Source organism: Meles meles, unplaced genomic scaffold (genome assembly GCF_922984935.1).
Source record: "Meles meles unplaced genomic scaffold, mMelMel3.1 paternal haplotype, whole genome shotgun sequence".
NCBI classification, from domain to species: Eukaryota; Metazoa; Chordata; class Mammalia; order Carnivora; family Mustelidae; genus Meles; species Meles meles.
Genome location: NW_025721612.1, coordinates 62,674 through 85,104, shown reverse-complemented (window position 1 = coordinate 85,104; position 22,431 = coordinate 62,674). Strand labels below are relative to the sequence as shown.

Below are 22,431 nucleotides of genomic sequence, written 5' to 3'. Positions count from 1 at the left end.
TTCTGAAAGGTAGGACTGGCGGAGAAGTGAATCTAAAACGACGGGAAGATAGACCACGGGAGGAGGGGCCGGCTCCCGGCAAGCGGCGGAGGAACGGAGCACAAAATCAGGACTTTTAAAAGTCTGTTCCACTGAGGGACATTGCTCCAGGGGCTAAACCGGGGTGAAGCCCACGCGGGGCCAGCGTGGCCCCAGGCCCCGCAGGGTCACAGAAGGATTGGGGGAGTCAGAGTGTCGGAGAGCTCGCAGGTATCAGAACGGAGAAGCCGTCTGCAGAGACAGAGCCGAGGACTGAACTCTCAGCTCGGGGTTACCTTGAACTGGTCGCGGGCTGGGTGAGCTCGGAGCGCGGCTAGAGGCTGGGGATACGGGAGTGATTGGGTGCTGTCCTCTGGGGGCGCACTGAGGAGTGGGGCCCCAGGCTCTCGGCTCCTCCGGGCCGGAGACTGGGAGGCCACCATTTTCATTCCCGTGTTCCGGAACTCTACGGAAAGCGTTCAGGGAACAGAAGCTCCCAAAAGCGAACCTGAGCCGATTACTTAGTCCGGCCGCCAGTAAGGGCGGTGCAATCCCGCCTCGGGCAAAGACACTTGAGAGTCACTACAACAGGCCCCTCCCCCAGAAGATCAACAAAATATCCAGCCAGGACGAAGTTCATCTATCAAGGAGAAAGCAGATTCAATTCCTAAGACAGCAGAGCAATTCCAGAGGAGGAGAAAGCAAAGCACGGAACTCATGGCTTTCTCCCCATGATTCTTTAGTCTTGCGGCTACTTCAATTTTTTTTCTTTTTTCAATTTTTTTTCTTTTTTCAATTTTTTTTCTTTTTTCTTTTTTCTTCTTCTGCTAAATTTTTTAAAACTTTTACCCTTTTCTTTTTTAACATTTTTTGACTAGTTCATCTAAATATATATATTTTTTCTTTCTTTTTTATATTTTTGTATTTGTTTTATTTTTAAAATTTTTTTTTTCTTTTTTTTTTTTTCTTTTTTTTTTCCCAGAACCTGTTTTTATCCCCTTTCTCCCCCCCACAATTTGGGGTCTCTTCTCATTTGGTTACAGCGCATTTTTCTGGGGTCTTTGCCACCCTTTTAGTAGTTTATTTGCTCCTTCATATCCTCTTATCTGGACAAAATGACAAGGCGGAAAAAATCACAACAAACAAAAGAACAAGAGACAGTACCGAAGGCTAGGGACCTAATCAACACAGACATGGGTAATATGTCAGATCAAGAGTTCAGAATGACGATTCTGAACATTCTAGCCGGGCTCAAAAAAGGCATGGAAGATATTAGATAAACCCTCTCTGGAGATATTAAAGCCCTTTCTGGAGAAATTAAAGAACTAAAATCTAACCAAGTTGAAATCAAAAAAGCTATTAATGAGGTGCAATCAAAAATGGAGGCTCTCACTGCTAGGATAAATGAGGCAGAAGAAATAATTAGTGATATAGAAGACCAAATGACAGAGAATAAGGAAGCCGAGCAAAAGAGCAAAAAGACAGCTACTGGACCATGAGGGGAGAATTCGAGAGATAAGTGACACCATAAGACGAAACAACATTAGAATAATTGGGATTTCAGAAGAAGAAGAAACAGAGAGGGGAGCAGAAGGTCTATTGGAGAGAATCATTGGAGAGAATTTCCCTAATATGGCAAAGGGAACAAGCATCAAAATCCAGGAGATGCAGAGAACCCCCATCAAAGTCAACAAGAATAGGTCCACACCCCGTCACCTAATAGTAAAATTGACAAGTCTTAGTGACAAAGAGAAAATCCTGAAAGCAGCCCGAGAAAAGAAGTCTGTAACATACAATGGTAAAAATATTAGATTGGCGGCAGACTTATCCACAGAGACCTGGCAGGCCAGAAAGAGCTGGCATGATATATTCAGAGCACTCAACGAGAAAAACATGCAGCCAAGAATACTCTATCCAGCTAGGCTATCATTGAAAATAGAAGGAGAGATCAAAAGCTTCCAGGACAAACAAAAACTGAAACAATTTGCAAACACCAAACCAGCTCTACAGGAAATATTGAAAGGGGTCCTCTAAGCAAAAAGAGAGCCTAAAAGTAATAGATCAGAAAGGTACAGAGACAATATACAGTAACAGTCACCTTACAGGCTAATAATGGCACTAAATTCATATCTCTCAATAGTTACCCTGAATGTTAATGGGCTAAATGCCCCAATCAAAAGACACAGGGTATCAGAATGGATTAAAAAACAAAACCCATCAATATGTTGCCTACAAGAAACTCATTTTAGATGCGAAGACACCTCCAGATTTAAAGTGAGGGGGTGGAAAACAATTTACCATGCTAATGGGCATCAGAAGAAAGCTGGGGTGGCAATCCTTATATCAGATCAATTAGATTTTAAGCCAAAGACTATAATAAGAGATGAGGAAGGACACTATATCCTACTCAAAGGGTCTGTCCAACAAGAAGATCTAACAATTTTAAATATCTATGCCCCTAACGTGGGAGCAGCCAACTATATCAACCAATTAATAGCAAAATCAAAGAAACACATCAATAATAATACAATAATAGTAGGGGACTTTAACACTCCCCTCACTGAAATGGATAGATCATCCAAGCAAAAGATCAACAAGGAAATGAAGGCCTTAAATGACACACTGGACCAGATGGACATCACAGATATATTCAGAACATTGCATCCCAAAGCAACAGAATACACATTCTTCTCTAGTGCACATGGAACCTTCTCCAGAATAGATCACATCCTGGGTCACAAATCAGGTCTCAACCGGTATCAAAAGATTAGGATTATTCCCTGCATATTTTCAGACCACAATGCTCTGAAGCTAGAACTCAATCACAAGAGGAAAGCTGGAAAGAACCCAAATACATGGAGACTAAAGAGCATCCTTCTAAAGAATGAATGGGTTAACCAGGAAATTAAAGAAGAATTGAAAAAATTCATGGAAACAAATGATAATGAAAACACAACAGTTCAAAATCTGTGGGACACAGCAAAGGCAGTCCTGAGAGGAAAATATATAGCGGTACAAGCCTTTCTCAAGAAACAAGAAAGGTCTCAAGTACACAACCTAACCCTACACGTAAAGGAGCTGGAGAAAGAACAAGAAAGAAACCCTAAACCCAGCAGGAGAAGAGAAATCATAAAGATCAGAGCAGAAATCAATGAAATAGAAACCAAAAAAACAATAGAAAAAATCAATGAAACTAGGAGCTGGTTCTTTGAAAGAATCAATAAGATTGATAAACCCCTGGCCAGACTCATCAAAAAGAAAAGAGAAAGGACCCAAATCAATAAAATCATGAATGAAAGAGGAGAGATCACAACTAACACCAAAGAAATACAGACAATTATAAGAACATACTATGAGCAACTCTACGCCAACAAATTGGACAATCTGGAAGAAATGGATGCATTCCTAGAGACATAGAAACTACCGCAACTGAACCAGGAACAAATAGAAAACCTGAACAGGCCCATAACCAGTAAGAAGATTGAAACAGTCATCAAAAATCTCCAAACAAACAAAAGCCCAGGGCCAGACGGCTTCCCAGGGGAATTCTACCAAACATTTAAAGAAGAACTAATTCCTATTCTCCTGAAACTGTTCCAAAAAATAGAAATGGAAGGAAAACTTCCAAACTCATTTTATGAGGCCAGCATCACCTTGATCCCAAAACCAGACAAGGATCCCACCAAAAAAGAGAACTACAGACCAATATCCTTGATGAACACAGATGCAAAAATTCTCGCCAAAATACTAGCCAATAGGATTCAACAGTACATTAAAAGGATTATTCACCACGATCAAGTGGGATTTATTCCAGGGCTGCAGGGTTGGTTCAACATTCGCAAATCAATCAATGTGATAGAACACATTAATAAAAGAAAGAACAGGGGCGCCTGGGTGGCTCAGTGGTTTAAGCCGCTGCCTTCAGCTCAGGTCATGATCTCAGGGTCCTGGGATCGAGTCCCACATCGGGCTCTCTGCTCAGCAGGGAGCCTGCTTCCCTCTCACTCTCTCTGCCTACTTGTGATCTCTCTCTGTCAAATAAATAAATAAAATCTTAAAAAAAAAAGAAAGAACAAGAACCATATAATACTCTCAATAGATGCTGAAAAAGCATTTGACAAAGTACAGCATCCCTTCCTGATCAAAACTCTTCAAAGTGTGGGGATAGAGGGCACATACCTCAATATTATCAAAGCCATCTATGAAAAACCCACCGCAAATATCATTCTCAATGGAGAAAAACTGAAAGCTTTTCCGCTAAGGTCAGGAACACGGCAGGGATGTCCATTATCACCACTGCTATTCAACATAGTACTAGAAGTCCTAGCCTCAGCAATCAGACAACAAAAAGAAATTAAAGGCATCCAAATTGGTAAAGAAGAAGTCAAACTATCACTCTTCGCAGATGATATGATACTATATGTGGAAAACCCAAAAGACTCCACTCCAAAACTGCTAGAACTTGTACAGGAATTCAGTAAAGTGTCAGGATATAAAATCAATGCACAGAAATCTGTTGCATTTCTGTACACCAACAACAAGACTGAAGAAAGAGAAATTAAGGAGTCAATCCCATTTACAATTGCACCCAAAACTATAAGATACCTAGGAATAAACCTAACCAAAGAGGCTAAGAATCTATACACAGAAAATTATAAAGTACTCATGAAAGAAATTGAGGAAGACACCAAAAAATGGAAAAATGTTCCATGCTCCTGGATTGGAAGAATAAATATTGTGAAAATGTCTATGCTACCTAAAGCAATCTACACATTTAATGCAATCCCTATCAAAATACCATCCATTTTTTTCAAAGAAATGGAACAAATAATCCTCAAATTTATATGGAAACAGAAAAGACCTCGAATAGCCAAAGGAATATTGAAGAACAAAACCAAAGTTGGTGGCATCACAATTCCGGACTTCAAGCTCTATTACACAGCTGTCATCATCAAGACAGCATGGTACTGGCACAAAAACAGACACATAGATCAGTGGAACAGAATAGAGAGCCCAGAAATAGACCCTCAACTCTATGGTCAACTAATCTTCGACAAAGCAGGAAAGAATGTCCAATGGAAAAAAGACAGCCTCTTCAATAAATGGTGCTGGGAAAATTGGACAGCCACATGCAGAAAAATGAAATTGGACCACTTCCTTACACCACACACGAAAATAGACTCCAAATGGATGAAGGACCTCAATGTGAGAAAGGAATCCATCAAAATCCTTGAGGAGAATGCAGGCAGCAACCTCTTCGACCTCAGCCGTAGCAACATCTTCCTAGGAACAACGGCAAAGGCAAGGGAAGCAGGGCAAAAATGAACTATTGGGATTTCATCAAGATCAAAAGCTTTTGCACAGCCAAGGAAACAGTTAACAAAACCAAAAGACAACTGACAGAATGGGAGAAGATATTTGCAAACGACATATCAGATAAAGGGCTAGTATCCAAAATCTATAAGGAACTTAGCAAACTCAACACCCAAAGAACAAACAATCCAATCAAGAAATGGGCAGAGGACATGAACAGACATTTCTGCAAAGAAGACATCCAGATGGCCAACAGACACATGAAAAAGTGCTCCACGTCACTCGGCATCAGGGAAATACAAATCAAAACCACAATGAGATATCACCTCACACCAGTCAGAATGGCTAAAATGAACAAGTCAGGAAATGACAGATGCTGGCGAGGATGTGGAGAAAGGGGAACCCTCCTCCACTGTTGGTGGGAATGCAAGCTGGTGCAACCACTCTGGAAAACAGCATGGAGGTTCCTCAAAATGTTGAAAATAGAACTACCCTATGACCCAGCAATTGCACTACTGGGTATTTACCCTAAAGATACAAACATAGTGATCCGAAGGGGCACGTGTACCCGAATGTTTATAGCAGCAATGTCTACAATAGCCAGACTATGGAAAGAACCTAGATGTCCATCAACAGATGAATGGATAAAGAAGATGTGGTATATATACACAATGGAATACTATGCAGCCATCAAAAGAAATGAAATCTTGCCATTTGCGACGACGTGGATGGAACTAGAGCGTATCATGCTTAGTGAAATAAGTCAATCGGAGAAAAACAACTATCATATGATCTCCCTGATATGAGGACATGGAGAAGCAACATGGGGGGGGTAGGGGGATAGGAGAAGAATAAATGAAACAAGATGGGATTGGGAGGGAGACAAACCATAAATGACTCTTAATCTCACAAAACAAACTGGGGGTTGCTGGAGGGAGGTGGGATTGGGAGAGGGGGAGCGGGCTATGGACATTGGGGAGGGGAGGCGAACCATAAGAGACTATGGACTCTGAAAAACAACCTGAGGGTTTTGAAGGGTCAGGGGTGGGAGGTTGGGGGAACAGGTGGTGGGTAATGGGAAGGGCACGTTTTGCATGGAGCACTGGGTGTTGTGCAAAAAGAATGAATACTGTTACGCTGAAAAAATAAATAAAATGGAAAAAAAAAAGCAGCATTGAGGGAGCAAATGGGGGAAGTTCCACAGAATTATCATGGATAGAATTAGCAAAGGAAAGCTTAATTCTTATGGGGTATTGGCAGTGACCTCTATTGGAAGGTATTTTATTTCTTTATTATTTCTTTATTCATTTTTAAAGATGTTATTTATTTGACAGAGAGACAGCGAGAGCAGCAACACAAGCAGGGGGAGTGTGAGAGAAAAAGTAGGCTTCTCGCTAAGCAAGGAACCAGATGTGGGGCTCCATCCCAGGACCCTGGGATCATGACCTGAGACAAAAGCAGACGCTTAATGACAGAGCCACCCAGGAGCCCCTGGAAGGTATTTAAAAAAAAAAAGTCGAATTAGGTAGTTCTTATCTTTTAGGAATGTATAGTAAAATCTACATAAACTACCTAAAAATGTTTGTAGTACATCTTATAGTCAGGGCTATAAAAATGGTAACAGGTATTGTTCTGAATTAAAGATAGTCTGAAGGGCACCCCTTGGCTCAGTAGGTTAGGCGGCTGCCTTCAGTTCCGGTCATGATCTCATGGTCCTGGGATCAAGCCCCTTGTCGGGCTCCCTGTTCACTGTGGAGCCTGCTTCCTCCTCTCCCTCTATCTGCAGCTCTCGCTGCTTTCTTCCTCTCTCTAAGAAATAAATAAAATCTTAAAAAAAAATAACCTTGAAAACATTCGGTCATCCCTGGCCTAAAAACCTGACATGCTTTGAGTAACCCTCATGCTGGATTGGTTTGAGATCTTACTAGATTTCCTCCTGAAGTCCCTGATGATACCAGAATCAGACTACATTTTGCTGAGGGTGATAGCATCTAAAAAGATGACACAAATGCTCCACAGTTTATGTTCCGTATGCTTTTAGTTTACAATTTTAAGCGCTAAAGATGACCAGTTTTTGACATAGTCTTCATTATTTAAAACTTCATAGATTTAATTTTATTTTAATAAACTTAAGCATTTGCCTTTTTGTTGTTGTTCCGAGCTAAGCATCAGCTTGTAAATTAAATAGTTCATTAATTTTTATGTCAGCCTTGATGCGATTACATGCATACAAATGAAACTAAACTACCGGAGGGAACTTGTAGAGGGTCAGTTTCAAATCCGTGAATTAATGCAAATGGTAAGGTTACATCATTTGGGAAAAGCTATAAGCTTTGGAGAATGGGGAACAAGCAATCAAGGTAAAACAGCCCTGGTGCTTGCATTATTCATGAAAATGAGATCCTGTCATCTCTATTCCAAGGTGCTGTTGCAGGAGATAGAGCAGGGGCCTTATAAAGGTCAGTGTGTGTCTAGGACCAGCCTGATGTATGGGCAGAAAAACTCCTCTGCTGCATCTTTATTCAGAGGAAATCCACGGGGCTTTCATTTGACCCTCTGCATTTCTAATATTTATTGCTACTGTAACTTAATATTCATTTTATTGTCCCAAATATCATTGCCCTTTTCATCTATTTCTGGACCAATGTTGGCAAAATGCCAATTTTGCATAGTCATCTAAATAACAAAAATAAAACTTTTGTCCTACACACTTGGCAAAATCCAATCATTTGTTTCCTTGAAGAAAATTACCTATTTATTATCCATTAATATGTGAAGAAAATTAGTTCTGATTGTCTGGTATGGTTATATCAGGGTGACAACGGGATAAGATTCAGAAGACCTGGCTTTTGGTGCTATATCTTTATGAAGTCATTTCAGCCAGCTGGGCAATCTGCCACCAATCTCATCAGTCCCCTTGAGTCTTAGAACTATTCCTTCTTTTTGTCCTTCTTGGAGACAGGCTTTTGTCATCTCACTGCAGGATTCCCAGTGAGAAGAACTCCTGCCAGTTCCTCTGCATCTTTTTCTTTCTCTGATCATTCACCCTTAACAGTCCAGCAAGGTTCAAAACCCTGGCATCTTTTACTGTTTGTGTAGAATTTACTTTAAATAATTCCATATGTTTACTGTAAAAGCTTCATGGCATTTGAGAATAGCCTGAAACATTCTTGAGAGGAGGGATGGTTGAAAAGATTTTTGAAAGGAGGTGTACTTTCTGCAGGGTCTTAAAAAAAAAAAACAAAAGTAGAATTTACCCAGGAACATTTTCTAGGGGAAGAGCAATGTCATGAGAAAGGTTTAAACTCACCTGGCTCTTTCAAGCAGTGGTGAGCAGACTGAGATGGAAGTCCCAGCATCTATGGGAGATAAAGTTGTTGAGTGGTGCTAATCTAGATGGTGTAGGAGACGGGGCTATGGTGCTAAATGGTAAGCCTTAGGGAGTGGAATACAGGAGGGAAAGATTTGTTAGTACGCTTCTGGTTTCTAGGGTAAAAGCACAACTCCAGTCTAGCTTAAAATACAAAGCAGGAGGGAGGATTTGTACTGGCTCCTATAACTAAGAAGTTTAAGGGGAACATTGGCATTAGGTCCTGCTAAACTCAAACAGCTGTACTTAAGAATACTGGAAATCAAATTCTTTCCCCTTTCTTCATTGCATTCCCTTTCCTTTGTAACCCAGAAGACTTTTGCCATTTTGTTTATAAACCCACAGCTATTGCTTTCTAACTGTTCTAGCAAATGCCACCACCCCCCCCCCATGCCATGGCAGAAGAGGTTGCCTCTAATTGGACCTGGCTGGATGTAGAGCTCCAATGGTCATATATGCATACTTGAAGGTGAAGGTGGTAGGATCTGGACTTATTTTCTCCATCAAATAGACTAAAGGAGAGCAAGACTGACCTCCACCCTCACCAAAGGGGGGGGGAAGAAGTCCTTTATCAGAGGGAGGGGTATGCATAGTTGAAATGAACAGAAGTCATTCTAGGTTTTTCAGCAGGACACCGAGAAAGAAGTGTGGTTAACTGACCTACGGAAATTTGGCTGTTGAGAAATTTACAAGAATCTATTACTATAGTGTGTGTTGGTTAGAGATAAGTGGACTATATTGCACACACAGCCCCCCCCCCGCCCCCCCGCCCCGGCCACGAGCCACTTCTACAACCATGGGGTTGCAAACAGTGAGTCTGTACAACAAAAGCAACACTCGAGTTACATTCTGCTAAATGAAAAAAAATAATAATAATAAAAATAAATGCTGCTAAATGTACAAATATGTATTGTCAAGCCATTGCAAAACTGTCATACAGTCCATTCTCATAGCTCAGGAGTAACTATGAGAGCCTGAGGCATCTGGTGAGCCTGCACATGGAAGGTCTTCTCTGGAGCAGCTGTCATGGTGTCTCCCAGCCCGGATTCACCAGCCTTCTACTTACGTGTTGTCTGCCTGTCTGTCCACCTATCGGTAACCAGTGCTGTTACTGGACTTGCCCTTGGGAGTCCTACCATGACTGCAAGATGCCCTCACTGGTAGCTGTCAGGAAACTTTGGTGAGGGGGAGTCTGGAAATGAGGTGGGGCATCCCTGGGCACTCAAAGCAGGATCCTGGGTAGGGAGAGAAAACCCGCCTGGGGTTCTGCTTTCACTAGGGGTCAGGGTGGGAGCCTAGAGTTTTCGCAGGTTCACTCTTTATTGGTGAATTTAAAATAGGAGGGTAAGATTTTAGAGCATGGAAGAGGAAAAAAAAATCAGCCAAGGTCTTAGACTGGACCAGATGTGGGTGCTTCTGAACACTTTATCCAGTCCTGTGGCCGGCATTGAGCTCAATGGGGATAGTCCTCTCTGAAGTGGATGTCTTTGCAATCAAAGCCAAAGCCAGGCATTCATGCCACACAGAAAAAAAGCCAACCATTAGGGCTTATACTACATTAGATCAGGTGACTAAGTCATTGTTGAAGTAGAGTGACACAGGACTAATGGGGATCTAGACCTTGACCTGCCGTAATATTTATTATGTGGATGTTTGCCAGACTGATGGCAGGGCAGATCATTCTAACCAACTGTTTATATGGAACACCTCTTATTTCACCAGTGAAATATGATTTTTGACCCCTGACCCTCTCTGGTATAGAGTACAGTCATATTTGAGGCCCTTAGTTTTACTACCCTGGGGTTTATTCCTGTTCAGGCCACATCAAATGGTGACTATCCTGAAAATGTGTAATAAAGTTAATTGAAATAAACACATCATAGCTTAAATCTATTTATTTTTCAAATTGCAGTGGGTGATCATGATATTAATTCACTGGGTCATTACTACCTTTTTAAAATGAAACTATAGAAAATATCAAGAGAATAAAATAGGATTTTTTAAAATAAAACATGTAATAAGTGTAAGGTTTGTTTTGTGAAACTTTAGTTTTGTGTCTTAATCTTATCTGTCATGAAGTATATTTTTGGTGGGCTACTGTTTAAAAAGTTGTGAAAACCACACATTTGAAGCCTGTAGACATTTTATTCCTTTATTTTGTTACTGGCACAGCTGCTGGTTAGAATACATAGTATATAAATATATAGTGAATTCTTATATTTTATCATAGTTATTTTATAGGGTTTTATTAAGTTAAACTCGAGTGTGTTTATATTGAATCTGTAGATTCTTTTCACACAAAATCATCTGAATTTGTCATAGAATAAGTGGGATATTGAATTAATTATATTTAAAAGCACCTGTTCCTCTCTTCTCTCCCACTCCCTGTAAGGCTTTACTCCTACCCACTCCCTTTCTTTACTAATAATTATTGAATGGTAAGCACTTTATATATATTATGCCACTTAATCCTCTGCCCTTGAGGTGTTATTGTTCCCATTTTACTGATGGAGATATTAAGGATTAGAATCTTGACAGTAGTTTTCTCAACATCACTTAGTATTTAAACCAGGCAGATGGATTCTATAGCCTGCTATCTTGACTGATTTTTTTTTCCCGATATAAAAAACCAAGTTGGATCACCACATCAGTGGTTTTTGGATCTAATTGCTCTGAACACAGAGAACATAGGGAAGGCGAGCAGTGGAGGGTTTCTATCCCACTGAATCACAAATGCTCTATCCAGCAAATTTCATGTTCTCATATCTCTAGGGCTTTGACTTTAGGGATTACAGGCAAAGACATGAACAGGGAGATAAAAGATTGAAAGAGAGCTGTGCACCTGATTACTCAACAAAGAGCAAACAGACAGTGTCATATAGGCCATATTCTGTTGAAAGCCCCTGTCCACCCTCTCCTGCTGGCCATGTTGCTCCAGCAATGACCCATGAGTCAACCCAGAGCAGGGGGTACAGCCAGGATGAGGAGTACTGGGTTTTGTTTTTTGTTTGTTTGTTTAAACTTGAGTTCTCTAATGGCTCTGCTTTGGTCAGAAGCTTTCAGTGGCCTCCACAGAGAAATGTGATCTTTCATCTCACGTGTGTTCATCTTTATTCCTCTTTGTGTTCTCATTGCCTGCCTGCAAGGGTCTGTTTACAAGCATCCATTCCTTTTTTCTTAACAACCAAGGAGTAGGACTGTTGTATAAATCTCCCCACCCCCCCCAAAAAAAAACAAAAAACAAAAACTAAAACCACAAACAAACATATAGACAGTTATCAAAAGGAACAAGGTAATTGTAGGTCATGACTACTCACATTATGTACATCTTTTTGTAAACTATTTGAGAACTATGAATTCCATAAGGGCATGAAAGTGACAGGCATTGTCATCCGTCTGCCCCAGAGCCCTTTGGGTAGGAGAGGAATGGCCTTTGTGAAGCAGTTCCAGAGAATCAGCACAAATCCCATTAGGAGGCCTTCAAGAAGACCAACCTGAAGTCAGTAATTCAGAAGTAGCAGGAACTGTGGCAAAGTGTGTTTGCTTGGATGCATGTTTTTGAAAGCCTGTTCTGATACTTCACTGTAAGGGCCTGGTTAGCCAGATGGAGCCATTTCGTAGCAAACTGGAATTGACCGTGCCCCTCCCAGAGAAACTTACTTGCAAACCCGGATACAGTGGTGGGACAGGCGGATGGAGACATCCAATCAGTGGGACGTGCATATATTTACTATGGTAAATTGAAATTCAATTGGCCAGCCGTATTGCCCATCTAGCATGACTGTGCAGTTTTCCCTGTGTATTGCAATCTCATTGGCCGCCGGTGTGTGGGGCGGGCTCGACCGCCTCTATAAAGGTTAGTCTGTGCGGCTGGGAGGAGTCGGCGTCCAGAGCGTCCTGAGCGGCGGGCACGTGGTGGTCTTGGGGAGAAGCATCGTCGACCGGAGGGGCAGCGTCGCCGGGGAGCAGCTTCGTCGTCTGGAAGGGCAGCGTCGCCAGGCAGCAGCCTCCTCGTCTGGGAGCAGCCTGTCTTCGGGAGTGGCGTTGTCCTCGGGAGCGGCATCATCGTCCGGAGCTGCTTAGTCGCTGGGGAGCGGCCTCGTCATCGGGAGCGGCTTCTTCCTCTGGAGCGGCCTCTTCCTCCAGAGCGGCCTCATGGTCAGGAGCGGTTGCGTCGCTGGGGAGCGGCCGCGTCAGAGAGCAGCGCCACCGGGAAGGGTCTTCGTCAGGTAGGGTAGTCTTCGGGGCCAGCGTCGTCGTCGGGAACGGGCCTTGCCGCTGGGGATCAGTCTCGCCCCGAGGAGCAGCCTCGCCACTGCGGAGGGTGGTGGCCACCAGGGGGAGGGTCGTAGCTGCCGGGAAGGAGCGGCGCCCCCAGGGAGCGGGCTCCCCCGGTAGGGTCGTTGCTCGGGGCAGGGAGGGTTGTCGCCCACCGCCATGGAGGGTCTATGCTCGCCGCGGGGGAGGGTCGTCGCCGCCGGCGAGATGCCTCGCGGTCGGGAAGGGGCCGTGCCTGGTGTCAGGAAAGAGCTTCCCCGCGGGTGAGCCTGTGGCGCCTGGATTGGCCTCTCCCGTGGTCGGGAAGGGAGGGGCCTCGCTCGCCGTCTGGAATGTGTCTAGCCATGGGGACCTGCCTCGCTGGGTAGGATCGTCGCTCTCTGTCGGGTAGGGTCGTTGCTGTTGAGAAGCGACCACGCCGCCAGGAAGGGGCCGCTCTGCCAGTGAGCGTCCTCGCCGGGTAGGGTGGTCGCTGGTAGCCGTGGAGTAGGGGCTTTGCCCGCAGTCTGGAAGGGGCCTCACAGTCAGGAAGCGGCGCCGCAGGGGAGCAGCAGCGCCTCCAGGGAGCGGCCTCGCAGGGGAAGGTCGTCGCCGCCGGGGAGGGTCCTCGCCAGGAAGGGGCCACGCTGCTGGGGAGCAGCCTCACGGGGTAGGATCATTGCTTGCCGCCGGGGAGGGTCGCCGCCCGTCTCCGGGATGGGGCTGCGCCGCGGTGGAGTGGCCTTGTCTGGTAGGGTGGTTGCTTCTAGTCGGGAAGGGGCCTCGCCTGCCCTGGGGTAGGGGCCTTGCCTGCTGTCTGGAAGGGGCCTCGCCATCCGGAAGCGGCGCCACAGGGGAGCAGCAGCGCCATCAGGGAGAGGCCTAGCTGGGGAGGGTCATCGCCCCGGGGAAGGAGCAGAGTCCTCAGGGAGTGGCCTCGCCATGTAGGGTGGTCGCCCGCCACCAGGAAGGGGCCTCACCAGGCTTCGGGAAGGGGCCTCGCTGCTGGGGAGCGGGCCCTGCCTGGGAGCAGCCTCCCGGCTTAGGGACCTCGCCCGCCCTGGGGAACGGGCCTCGCCCACCGTCGGGAATGGGCTCTCTGGGTAGGGTCTTCGCTGGTAGTCGGGAAGGGGCCTCGCCTGCCACCAGGAAGGGGTCTCGCTGCAGGGGAGCCGCCTGGCTGGGTAGCATCTTCACTGGTGTAGGGTCATCGCTGTCCTGGAGTGGTCTCACTGCCAGGAAGCGGCCTCACTGCCGGCAAAGGGCCTCTCCGCCTGCAAGGTTTCACGCCTCCGGGGAGTGGCCTCGCTGGGTAGGGTCATAGCTTGTAGTTGGGAAGGGGCCTTCCCCGCAGTCAGGAAGGGGCCTCACAGCTGGGAAGTGGCGCTGCAGGGGAGCGGCGCCTCGGGGAGCGGCCTCGCAGGGGAGGGTCGACGCCCGCCGCCGTGAAGCAGCTTCGCCAGGTAGGGTAATGGCTCCTAGTTGGGAAGGGGCCTCGCCGCTGGGAAGGGCCTTGCCCTCTGTTGGGTAGGATTATTGCTCGCTGTCGGGTAGGGTCATCGCTGTCCAGAAGGGGCCTCTCAGTTGGGAAGCGGCGTCTCAACCGAGCAGCAGCGCTGCCAGTAAGCGGCCTCGCAGGGGAGTGTCGCTGCCGCCAGGGAGGGCCATCACTCGCCTTTGGGTAGGGTTTTCGCCGCCCTGTAGGGGCTTCACCGCCTTGAAGGGGCCACACCACAGGGAAAGGGCCGCTCCGCCAGGGAGCAGGCTCGCCGGTAGGGTCGTCATTCGCCCTCAGGTAGGGTCATCACCCGCCCTCCGGAAGGGGGTCTCACCGCCTGGGAGTGGCCTCGCTGGGTAGGATCCTCACTCGCAGTCCTGTAGGGTCGTCATCGTGAAGTGGTCTCACCACTGGGAAGCGGCCTCACTGCAGGAAAAAGGCCTCGCTGCCTGGAAGGGGCCACGCCTCCTGGTCCCATGCCTGGGAAGGTCATCGCTGGCCATCGGGTAGGGTCGTCGCCATCTGGAGCGGCCTCACCATCGGGGAGCGGCACCGCCGGGTAGGGTCCTCATTGGCTAGGAGTATTGTCCAGAGCGTTGTGGTTGGGTAGCGGAGTTGGGAGCGGCGTTGTCCAGAGCAGCGGCATTGGGCTCGGTGTTCTCATTGCCTCTTTGTAAGAGAGGGCCCCAACTGGTTGGTTTGATTTTTGATGCTTGGCGTGAAATAAAGCTTTTCTCGACTGGCTTTGCATCAGTCTTTGATCATGGACCCTAACACTACTAAAGGAGATAGATGTTCAATAACTGGAAACTGGGTCAAGCTTTAAATCTTCTGTTTGTCATTCTGAAAAGTAATCCTTATAAATGGCTGCTTTGGCAAGACAGCACATTAAAACTGACACTTGAGTGGCCAGATCAGGTAGGCCTCTTAAGGCAGCACATGTGAACAATAGCACAGTTGATCCTTAGACCGGACCCTTTGAGGGCATAACCAATAGTAGTAACTACTAGTAAATGGGTACATTGGCGTGTTGCCTTTTGCCGTGGCTATTCTTGGAGGAAAGGTGATAAACGTCATGAGATCGGGGCATGTGCTTTAAGATGGTTTTCCATGTTTCTGCATAGGAAAGAGATTTTTACATTAAAATTAAAAAGAAAACCAATTACTAGGCTCTCCTTGATCTATCAAAACTAATAATGATTGTCACAAATTTGCCCTGTGCTGTGTTCCTGAAATACGTAGCTTAGTTCTTTCCATTCTCTGGTGTTTTTTTTTTTTTTTTCTTTTCATTTTATTTATTTTTTCAGCGTAACAGTATTCATTGTTTTTGCACAACACCCAGTGCTCCATGCAAAACGTGCCCTCCCCATTACCCACCACCTGTTCCCCCAACCTCCCACCCCTGACCCTTCAAAACCCTCAGGTTGTTTTTCAGAGTCCATAGTCTCTTATGGTTCACCTCCCCTTCCAAATTTTTTTTTTTAATAAACATATAATGTATTTTTATCCCCAGGGGTACAGGTCTGTGAATCGCCAGGTTTACACACTTCACAGCACTCATGATAGCACATACCCTCCCCAATGTCCATAGCCCCCTCCCCCTCTCCCAGTCCCACCTCCCCCCAGCAACCCCCAGTTTGTTTTGTGAGATTAAGAGTCATTTATGGTTTGTCTCCCTCCCAATCCCATCTTGTTTCATTTATTCTTCTCCTATCTCCCTAACCACCCATGTTGCATCTCCATGTCCTCATATCAGGGAGATCATATGATAGTTGTCTTTCTCCGATTGACTTATTTCACTAAGCATGATAAGCTCTAGTTCCATCCACGTCGTCGCAAATGGCAAGATTTCATTTCTTTTGATGGCTGCATAGTATTCCATTGTGTATATATACCACATCTTCTTTATCCATTCATCTGTTGATGGACATCTAGGTTCTTTCCATAGTTTGGCTATTGTAGACATTGCTGCTATAAACATTCGGGTACACGTGCCCCTTCGGATCACTATGTTTGTATCTTTAGGGTAAATACCCAGTAGTGCAATTGCTGGGTCATAGGGTAGTTCTATTTTCAACATTTTGAGGAACCTCCATGCTGTTTTCCAGAGTGGTTGCACCAGCTTGCATTCCCACCAACAGTGGAGGAGGGTTCCCCTTTCTCCGCATCCTCGCCAGCATCTGTCATTTCCTGACTTGTTCATTTTAGCCATTCTGACTGGTGTGAGGTGATATCTCATTGTGTTTTTGATTTGTATTTCCCTGATGCCGAGTGATGTGGAGCACTTTTTCATGTGTCTCTTGGCCATCTGGATGTCTTCTTTGCAGAAATGTCTGTTCATGTCCTCTGCCCATTTCTTGATTGGATTGTTTGTTCTTTGGGTGTGGTCAACTAATCTTCGACAAAGCAGGAAGGAATGTCCAATGGAAAAAAGACAGCCTCTTCAATAAATGGTGCTGGGAAAATTGGACAGCCACATGCAGAAAAATGAATTTGGACCACTTCCTTACACCACACACGAAAATAGACTCCAAATGGATGAAGGACCTCAATGTGAGAAAGGAATCCATCAAAATCCTTGAGGAGAATACAGGCAGCAACCTCTTCGACCTCAGCCGTAGCAACATCTTCCTAGGAACAACGGCAAAGGCAAGGGAAGCAAGGGCAAAAATGAACTATTGGGATTTCATCAAGATCAAAAGCTTTTGCACAGCAAAGGAAACAGTTAACAAAACCAAAAGACAACTGACAGAATGGGAGAAGATATTTGCAAACGACCTATCAGATAAAGGGCTAGTATCCAAAATCTATAAGGAACTTAGCAAAATCCATTCTCTGGTTTAATTGGAGGTGCCTAATGCTCATATTGACTCTTCGATGGCTTGTCTCTTTTCCCTGTCTCTCACCTCCATCTGCCTGCCTGTCTATGTGCCTGGTTTCCAAGCTTCTCTGCAGCTCCTGGGTCAAATTGGAAAGCTGCATCGGTATTTGGAGGGCAGGGAGAGGTGGAAGAAGCCCGTGCTTCAGATCAGTAGTTGACAGGTTTAATAAGCAAGGAACTTACATAGGAGGCTTGTCTTGCGTGGCTATAAAATGAGTCGATCTCCACGCCAGCCTGCCAGAATCTTAAAAATTTATGCAGAGACCTTAACTGGATTTAGTCATGTCTATTAATGGTCTAGGTCCTCTCAGCACCACATCATTATCTCAAGGCTTGTGTCTGTGAGACAGCCTCTGGGAGTGGAGAAGGCAGATGGGAACACACATTCCAAGGACCAGGGGGATCCAAGTCATGGGCCATCTGGTGGCCACATCCTCGTAATGACCTCCTCAAACACTGTTTCTCTTCTCTCTGTGTGTCTCTCTGAAGACTGCCCAATCCACTTACTCGTCCAGCTCTTTAGACAGCTCTGATTTCAGATTGATAGGGAGAATTTGTTTTGTATACATACGTGGTAAGCAGTCATCAGAGCTAGTTTTTTGCCTGAGTCTTGAGCAGTCTGCTTTGTTGCTTACCCTACCAAGAATGTGGCATTCCCTTTACAAATGTGCCCAAATAATGCTGGGCGGCAGCTTGAGAAGGTGGGCTGTCCTTGGCATCTACACCTGGCAATGTCCTGTCCCTGTCAGCATTGAGAACTGCAGATTGTTCTCTGCCAAATAGGTGCTTCTGACTCTCATTGTTTATATTTCTACACTTACCTTTTGTTTGTAACTCTGAAAAGAGAAGTTATCTTACAATGAGTTGTAGTCACCTCATGTGCAGACTTTTCTAATTACAGTTAATTGCTTTCTTAATAAGGCAAATAGGAACACTGTGAATGAATTTGAGCAACACACGGTACTGAATAACCTTGAAAAACTTTTCCCAGTGGTTTCTGGAAAGTGTCCATTTGGTTGTCTGGATGTGTGTCTCACACACCCACAGGTAGAGCATTTGCCCATAAATCTTCCACTTGGTTTGCATTGCTAACAGTTAGTGTCCTAAGAAATAAATGCTTATAATTTAAAAGGGGAATGGATGGCGTGTCTTTTATATCCTTTCTCCATACTCAGGAATTTAAGCTCAGATTCATAATATCAGTAGTACTTTAAATATAAATGCATATACTTGGTGTGACTCTGCTGGCCATTCTCAAATTATGATTTGTGGACCTTTCAGAGTTTCAGAAAGGTTGAACTATTTCCCTAATAATGGGAGACATTATTTACCTTGTTCATTTTATTGATATTTGCACTGATGCAAACATATTATTACCCACTTCTGCATGAATCAAGGCATTAGCATCGAACTGTTCTTGTCCAGGTGTTTTTACTGCAGTGCACTCAGAGTGCGCTTAAAAAACCAAGGGCAAGTTTCCCTTAAAATCCTCACTGAAGCAGTAAAAATTATGAATTTTGTGAATTGCCAACCCCTGAATAATTAAGCTTTTGCTCTTCTGTGACAAAGTGGAAAGCATGCATCAGGCAGCTTTGCTCTGTACTCAAGTACGATTGTATGTCTGTGGGGGAAAGCACTGGGGCAGTTGCTTGAGTTGTGACTTAAGCTGGTTGGTTTCTTCTGTGTTAACACCAATTTTACTTGGAAAAGAACTGACGAGTTTATACTTGGGTGGTATTTCCATACGTTCTCTGAAACAGACAAGGTAAGTTAGTCACTTTATGATACAGTTGACAGGGACACCTGGCTGGCCCAGTAGGTGGAGCAAATGACTCCTGATCTTGGGGTTGTGAGTTCGAACCCCCACATGAGGAGTAGAGGTGACTTAAGAAAATAGAAATTAAGAAAGGCAGTTGACTGTGTGTGTTAATGACAAAATTTGAGTGTTGTTTTGAATTTTGGAAAACTTGTATTTTCCGTATTATTTTCCATATTAAGTTTGACAGCTTCCCAGGACTTCAAGACTTTTCTGATGAGATGGATGGTAACATTAATAACGAATATGACCTCTATATACTGTTTAACAAAAAGAGTCAACATTTGGGAAATAGGCCTAATTCAAGTTATTTTCAAATTATTAATCTAGGATATTACAAAATTAGTCATGGACAAAAAAAATCCATCCAAAGTGCAAGATACACCAATTTTAATGTAACAAAATTGTATTGATACAGCTTTAGATCCATGTTGCAACTTAAAAGCAAACAATACCTTTCAACTTTTGGTGTAGTATCAAAGAATACTGAAAGGCTATTATAATACCCCTTTCTTTTCCAACTACATACTTGTGAGAAACTAGGTTTTCTACATACTATTTAATCAAAATAGTTTGATATATATATATAGTATATTTTAGAACCAAATGGGAGACAGACTTTCTGTAAAGCCTCTAATTCTAAAATATACTATATATATATATTATTTTATATGTATATGTGTGTATATATATGTAAATGTATATGTAACTTTTGTCATTTTTTTATAAAGACTTCATATATAATGGGTTTATTTTTATTTTAAAGTGTTTGAATTTCGGGCACCTGGGTGCCTCAGTCGTTATGCATCTGCCTTCAGCTCAGGTCCGGATCCCAGGGTCCTGGAATCGAGCCCCACATGGGCCTCCCTGCTAAGTGAGAAGCCTGCTTCTCTCTTTTCCCCTGCTTGTGTTCCCTTGCTCGCTGTCACTCTCCCTGACAAATAAATAAATAAAATCATTAAAAAATAAAATGTTTACATTTTTCTAGTCTTTGTTTTGGTAAATATCAATACCTTATAACTTGCATAACTTTTGGATCCTCAGTAACTTTACACTGTACATGCATTTTGAGACCAAGTGATTTTAAAAATAGCTGGTCTAATAGATTCATATTGAAGTAAACAATTTTTTTAAATAACAGAATTGTAAGCATCATAATGGAGGTCACTTAATAAAAGAAGTTAAGTTGACTTTACAAGAATAACCTATCAAAAGTAATATCTTACCATGGTCTATGTGAAATCTCTTAAACAGTTCTGTTCTCAACCAAGGTAGGGCATCTGTCTCTTAATACTACTTCCCTTTTAATTCCAAAGTCCAAATGCATCAAAGGAGCAAGACTGGCATGAAAAAGATACCATGGTCTTGATTTTAAATGAATATCCCAAGGTAAGATTTTTTTCTCTTACACGGCCCCAACTACAAAACCCATTCCTCTTGAAATGTCAAGGAAGTACACTTTCTTTGAAAGCCAGACATTTCCTTCTGAAAAGAGTGGACCACTCCTACTTCTTCTTGTTTTAAGATTTTATTTATTTATTTGACAGACAGAGATCACAAGTAGGCAGAGAGGCAGGTAGAGAGAGAGGAGGAAGCAGGCTCCCCGCTGAGCAGAGAGCAGAGAACCTGATGCAGGGCTCAATCCCAGGACCCTGGGATCATGACCTGAGCTGAAGGCAGAGGCTTTAACCCACTGAGCCACCCAGGGGCCCCTTTTGTACGGTTTTTAATCTTCAATAGATATAATCGCTTCTGTAATCGTCATCCACTTACTGATAAATTTTTAAGGATTAATCCTAATCACTATCTCTACTTTTTCTCCCCTTTACTCAAATTCATTGGTTTAAACACTTTTTGACCAGATTCTATTAACAAGGTTTTGTGACAACTGCTCTCACAAAGGTCTTTAATGACTACCTATATGCTGAATCTAAAAACAACTTGGACTTTGAGTTACAATCAGTTGGCTTTCCACGGCCCATTGTTGAGTACCCCCTTCTACATTGGTTCTCCTTTTTCTCTCTGGTCCTCCTTCTCAGTGTTGGATGGAGTCTTTCTCCAGGCACACTTCAGCCTTGAGGTTATTTTCCGGAGGCCTAACTGAAGTCATCTCCTCTTCCTGTTTTATATACTCTACATATGTGAGACTGCCAAAACTTTCTCTGTTAAATGATCACAGTAAAACTATTTATTCCCTAATCTGCATTTCCCTTTTAAAGCTCTAGACTTACATTTCCAGAGGAACCATTATATCTTTTTATGTACAATTTTTCTATAGTATTTTCATAAATATAAACTTCTAAGTATTAAAAGGCATATTTATATATATATATATATATATATATATATATATATATAAATAATTACAGAATACTGAAAATAGTGGTTAGTGTCCAGTGCTAGAAGTCTTGTTGGGGAAAGCTGAAGTATGCTTGTTGACGTAGAAAGATCACAACATACTACTGACTGAAAGAATAGGTTATAACATAGGACTGATTGGAAGAGGAGTACAATACTGTGCATTTATTTATTTATTTATTTGACATGGAGAGAGAGATCACAAGTAGGCAGAGAGGGAGGTGGAGGGGGGAGAAGCAGTCTCCCCACTGAGCAGAGCACCCTGAGATCATAACCTGAGCCAAAGGCAGAGGCTTAACCACCGAGCCACCCAGGCACCCTTAATTAAATGGATATTATCAGACTGTCATCAAGGAAATTTTAATTTGGCTCATGACTAGCAGAACATGAAGGGCATATGCTGCCAGCCTTCCTGCCTACAATTGCTTCTATTTTCTTGCCTCTGGAGTAGATACTATGTTTGGGTTACTCCAGCTTCAGGAAGGGGATACTTTCTTGAGGGTAAATTCTGATGAGTAAAGCCAACTGTATTTAATTCTCTTCCCTTTGTCCGTGAATGTTCTAGGGATGGCACCATAACACAGTTGTAGCCAAAATCTTTTAAGTTTTTGGAGGGGGCGGTGGCATCTGGGTGGCTCAGTGTGTTAGGCCTCTGCCTTCAGTTCAGGTCATAGTCTCAGGGTCCTGGGATCGAGCCCCGCTTCAGACTACCTGCTCTGCGGGGAGCCTGCTTCCTCCCTGCCCCCTCTGCCTGCCTGTCTACTTGTGATCTCTCTCTCTGTGAAATAAATAAATAAAATATTTATTTTTTTTCTTTGCTAGAAATGGTGAACTTTTCCTTCCCTCCCCAAATTATATTTATCAATATTTGATGATTTTTATAGAGTTTAAGTTTTAATTTCTTATTCCTTTAAATTTTC

At 43.8% G+C, this 22,431-nt stretch overlaps 1 protein-coding gene across 1 annotated transcript; it reads right to left on the bottom strand.

Moving 5' to 3' along the window:
• Positions 1–13,147: 13,147 nt before the first annotated feature.
• LOC123936594 (proline-rich protein 2-like) lies at positions 13,148–14,949 on the bottom strand. Its single transcript, XM_045997027.1, has 4 exons — positions 14,865–14,949; positions 14,330–14,674; positions 14,041–14,190; positions 13,148–13,485 (listed from the first exon to the last, which is right to left on the bottom strand). The coding sequence occupies exons 1-4, from the start codon at positions 14,947–14,949 to the stop codon at positions 13,148–13,150; spliced, it is 918 nt and encodes a 305-aa protein (XP_045852983.1).
• Positions 14,950–22,431: the final 7,482 nt, after the last annotated feature.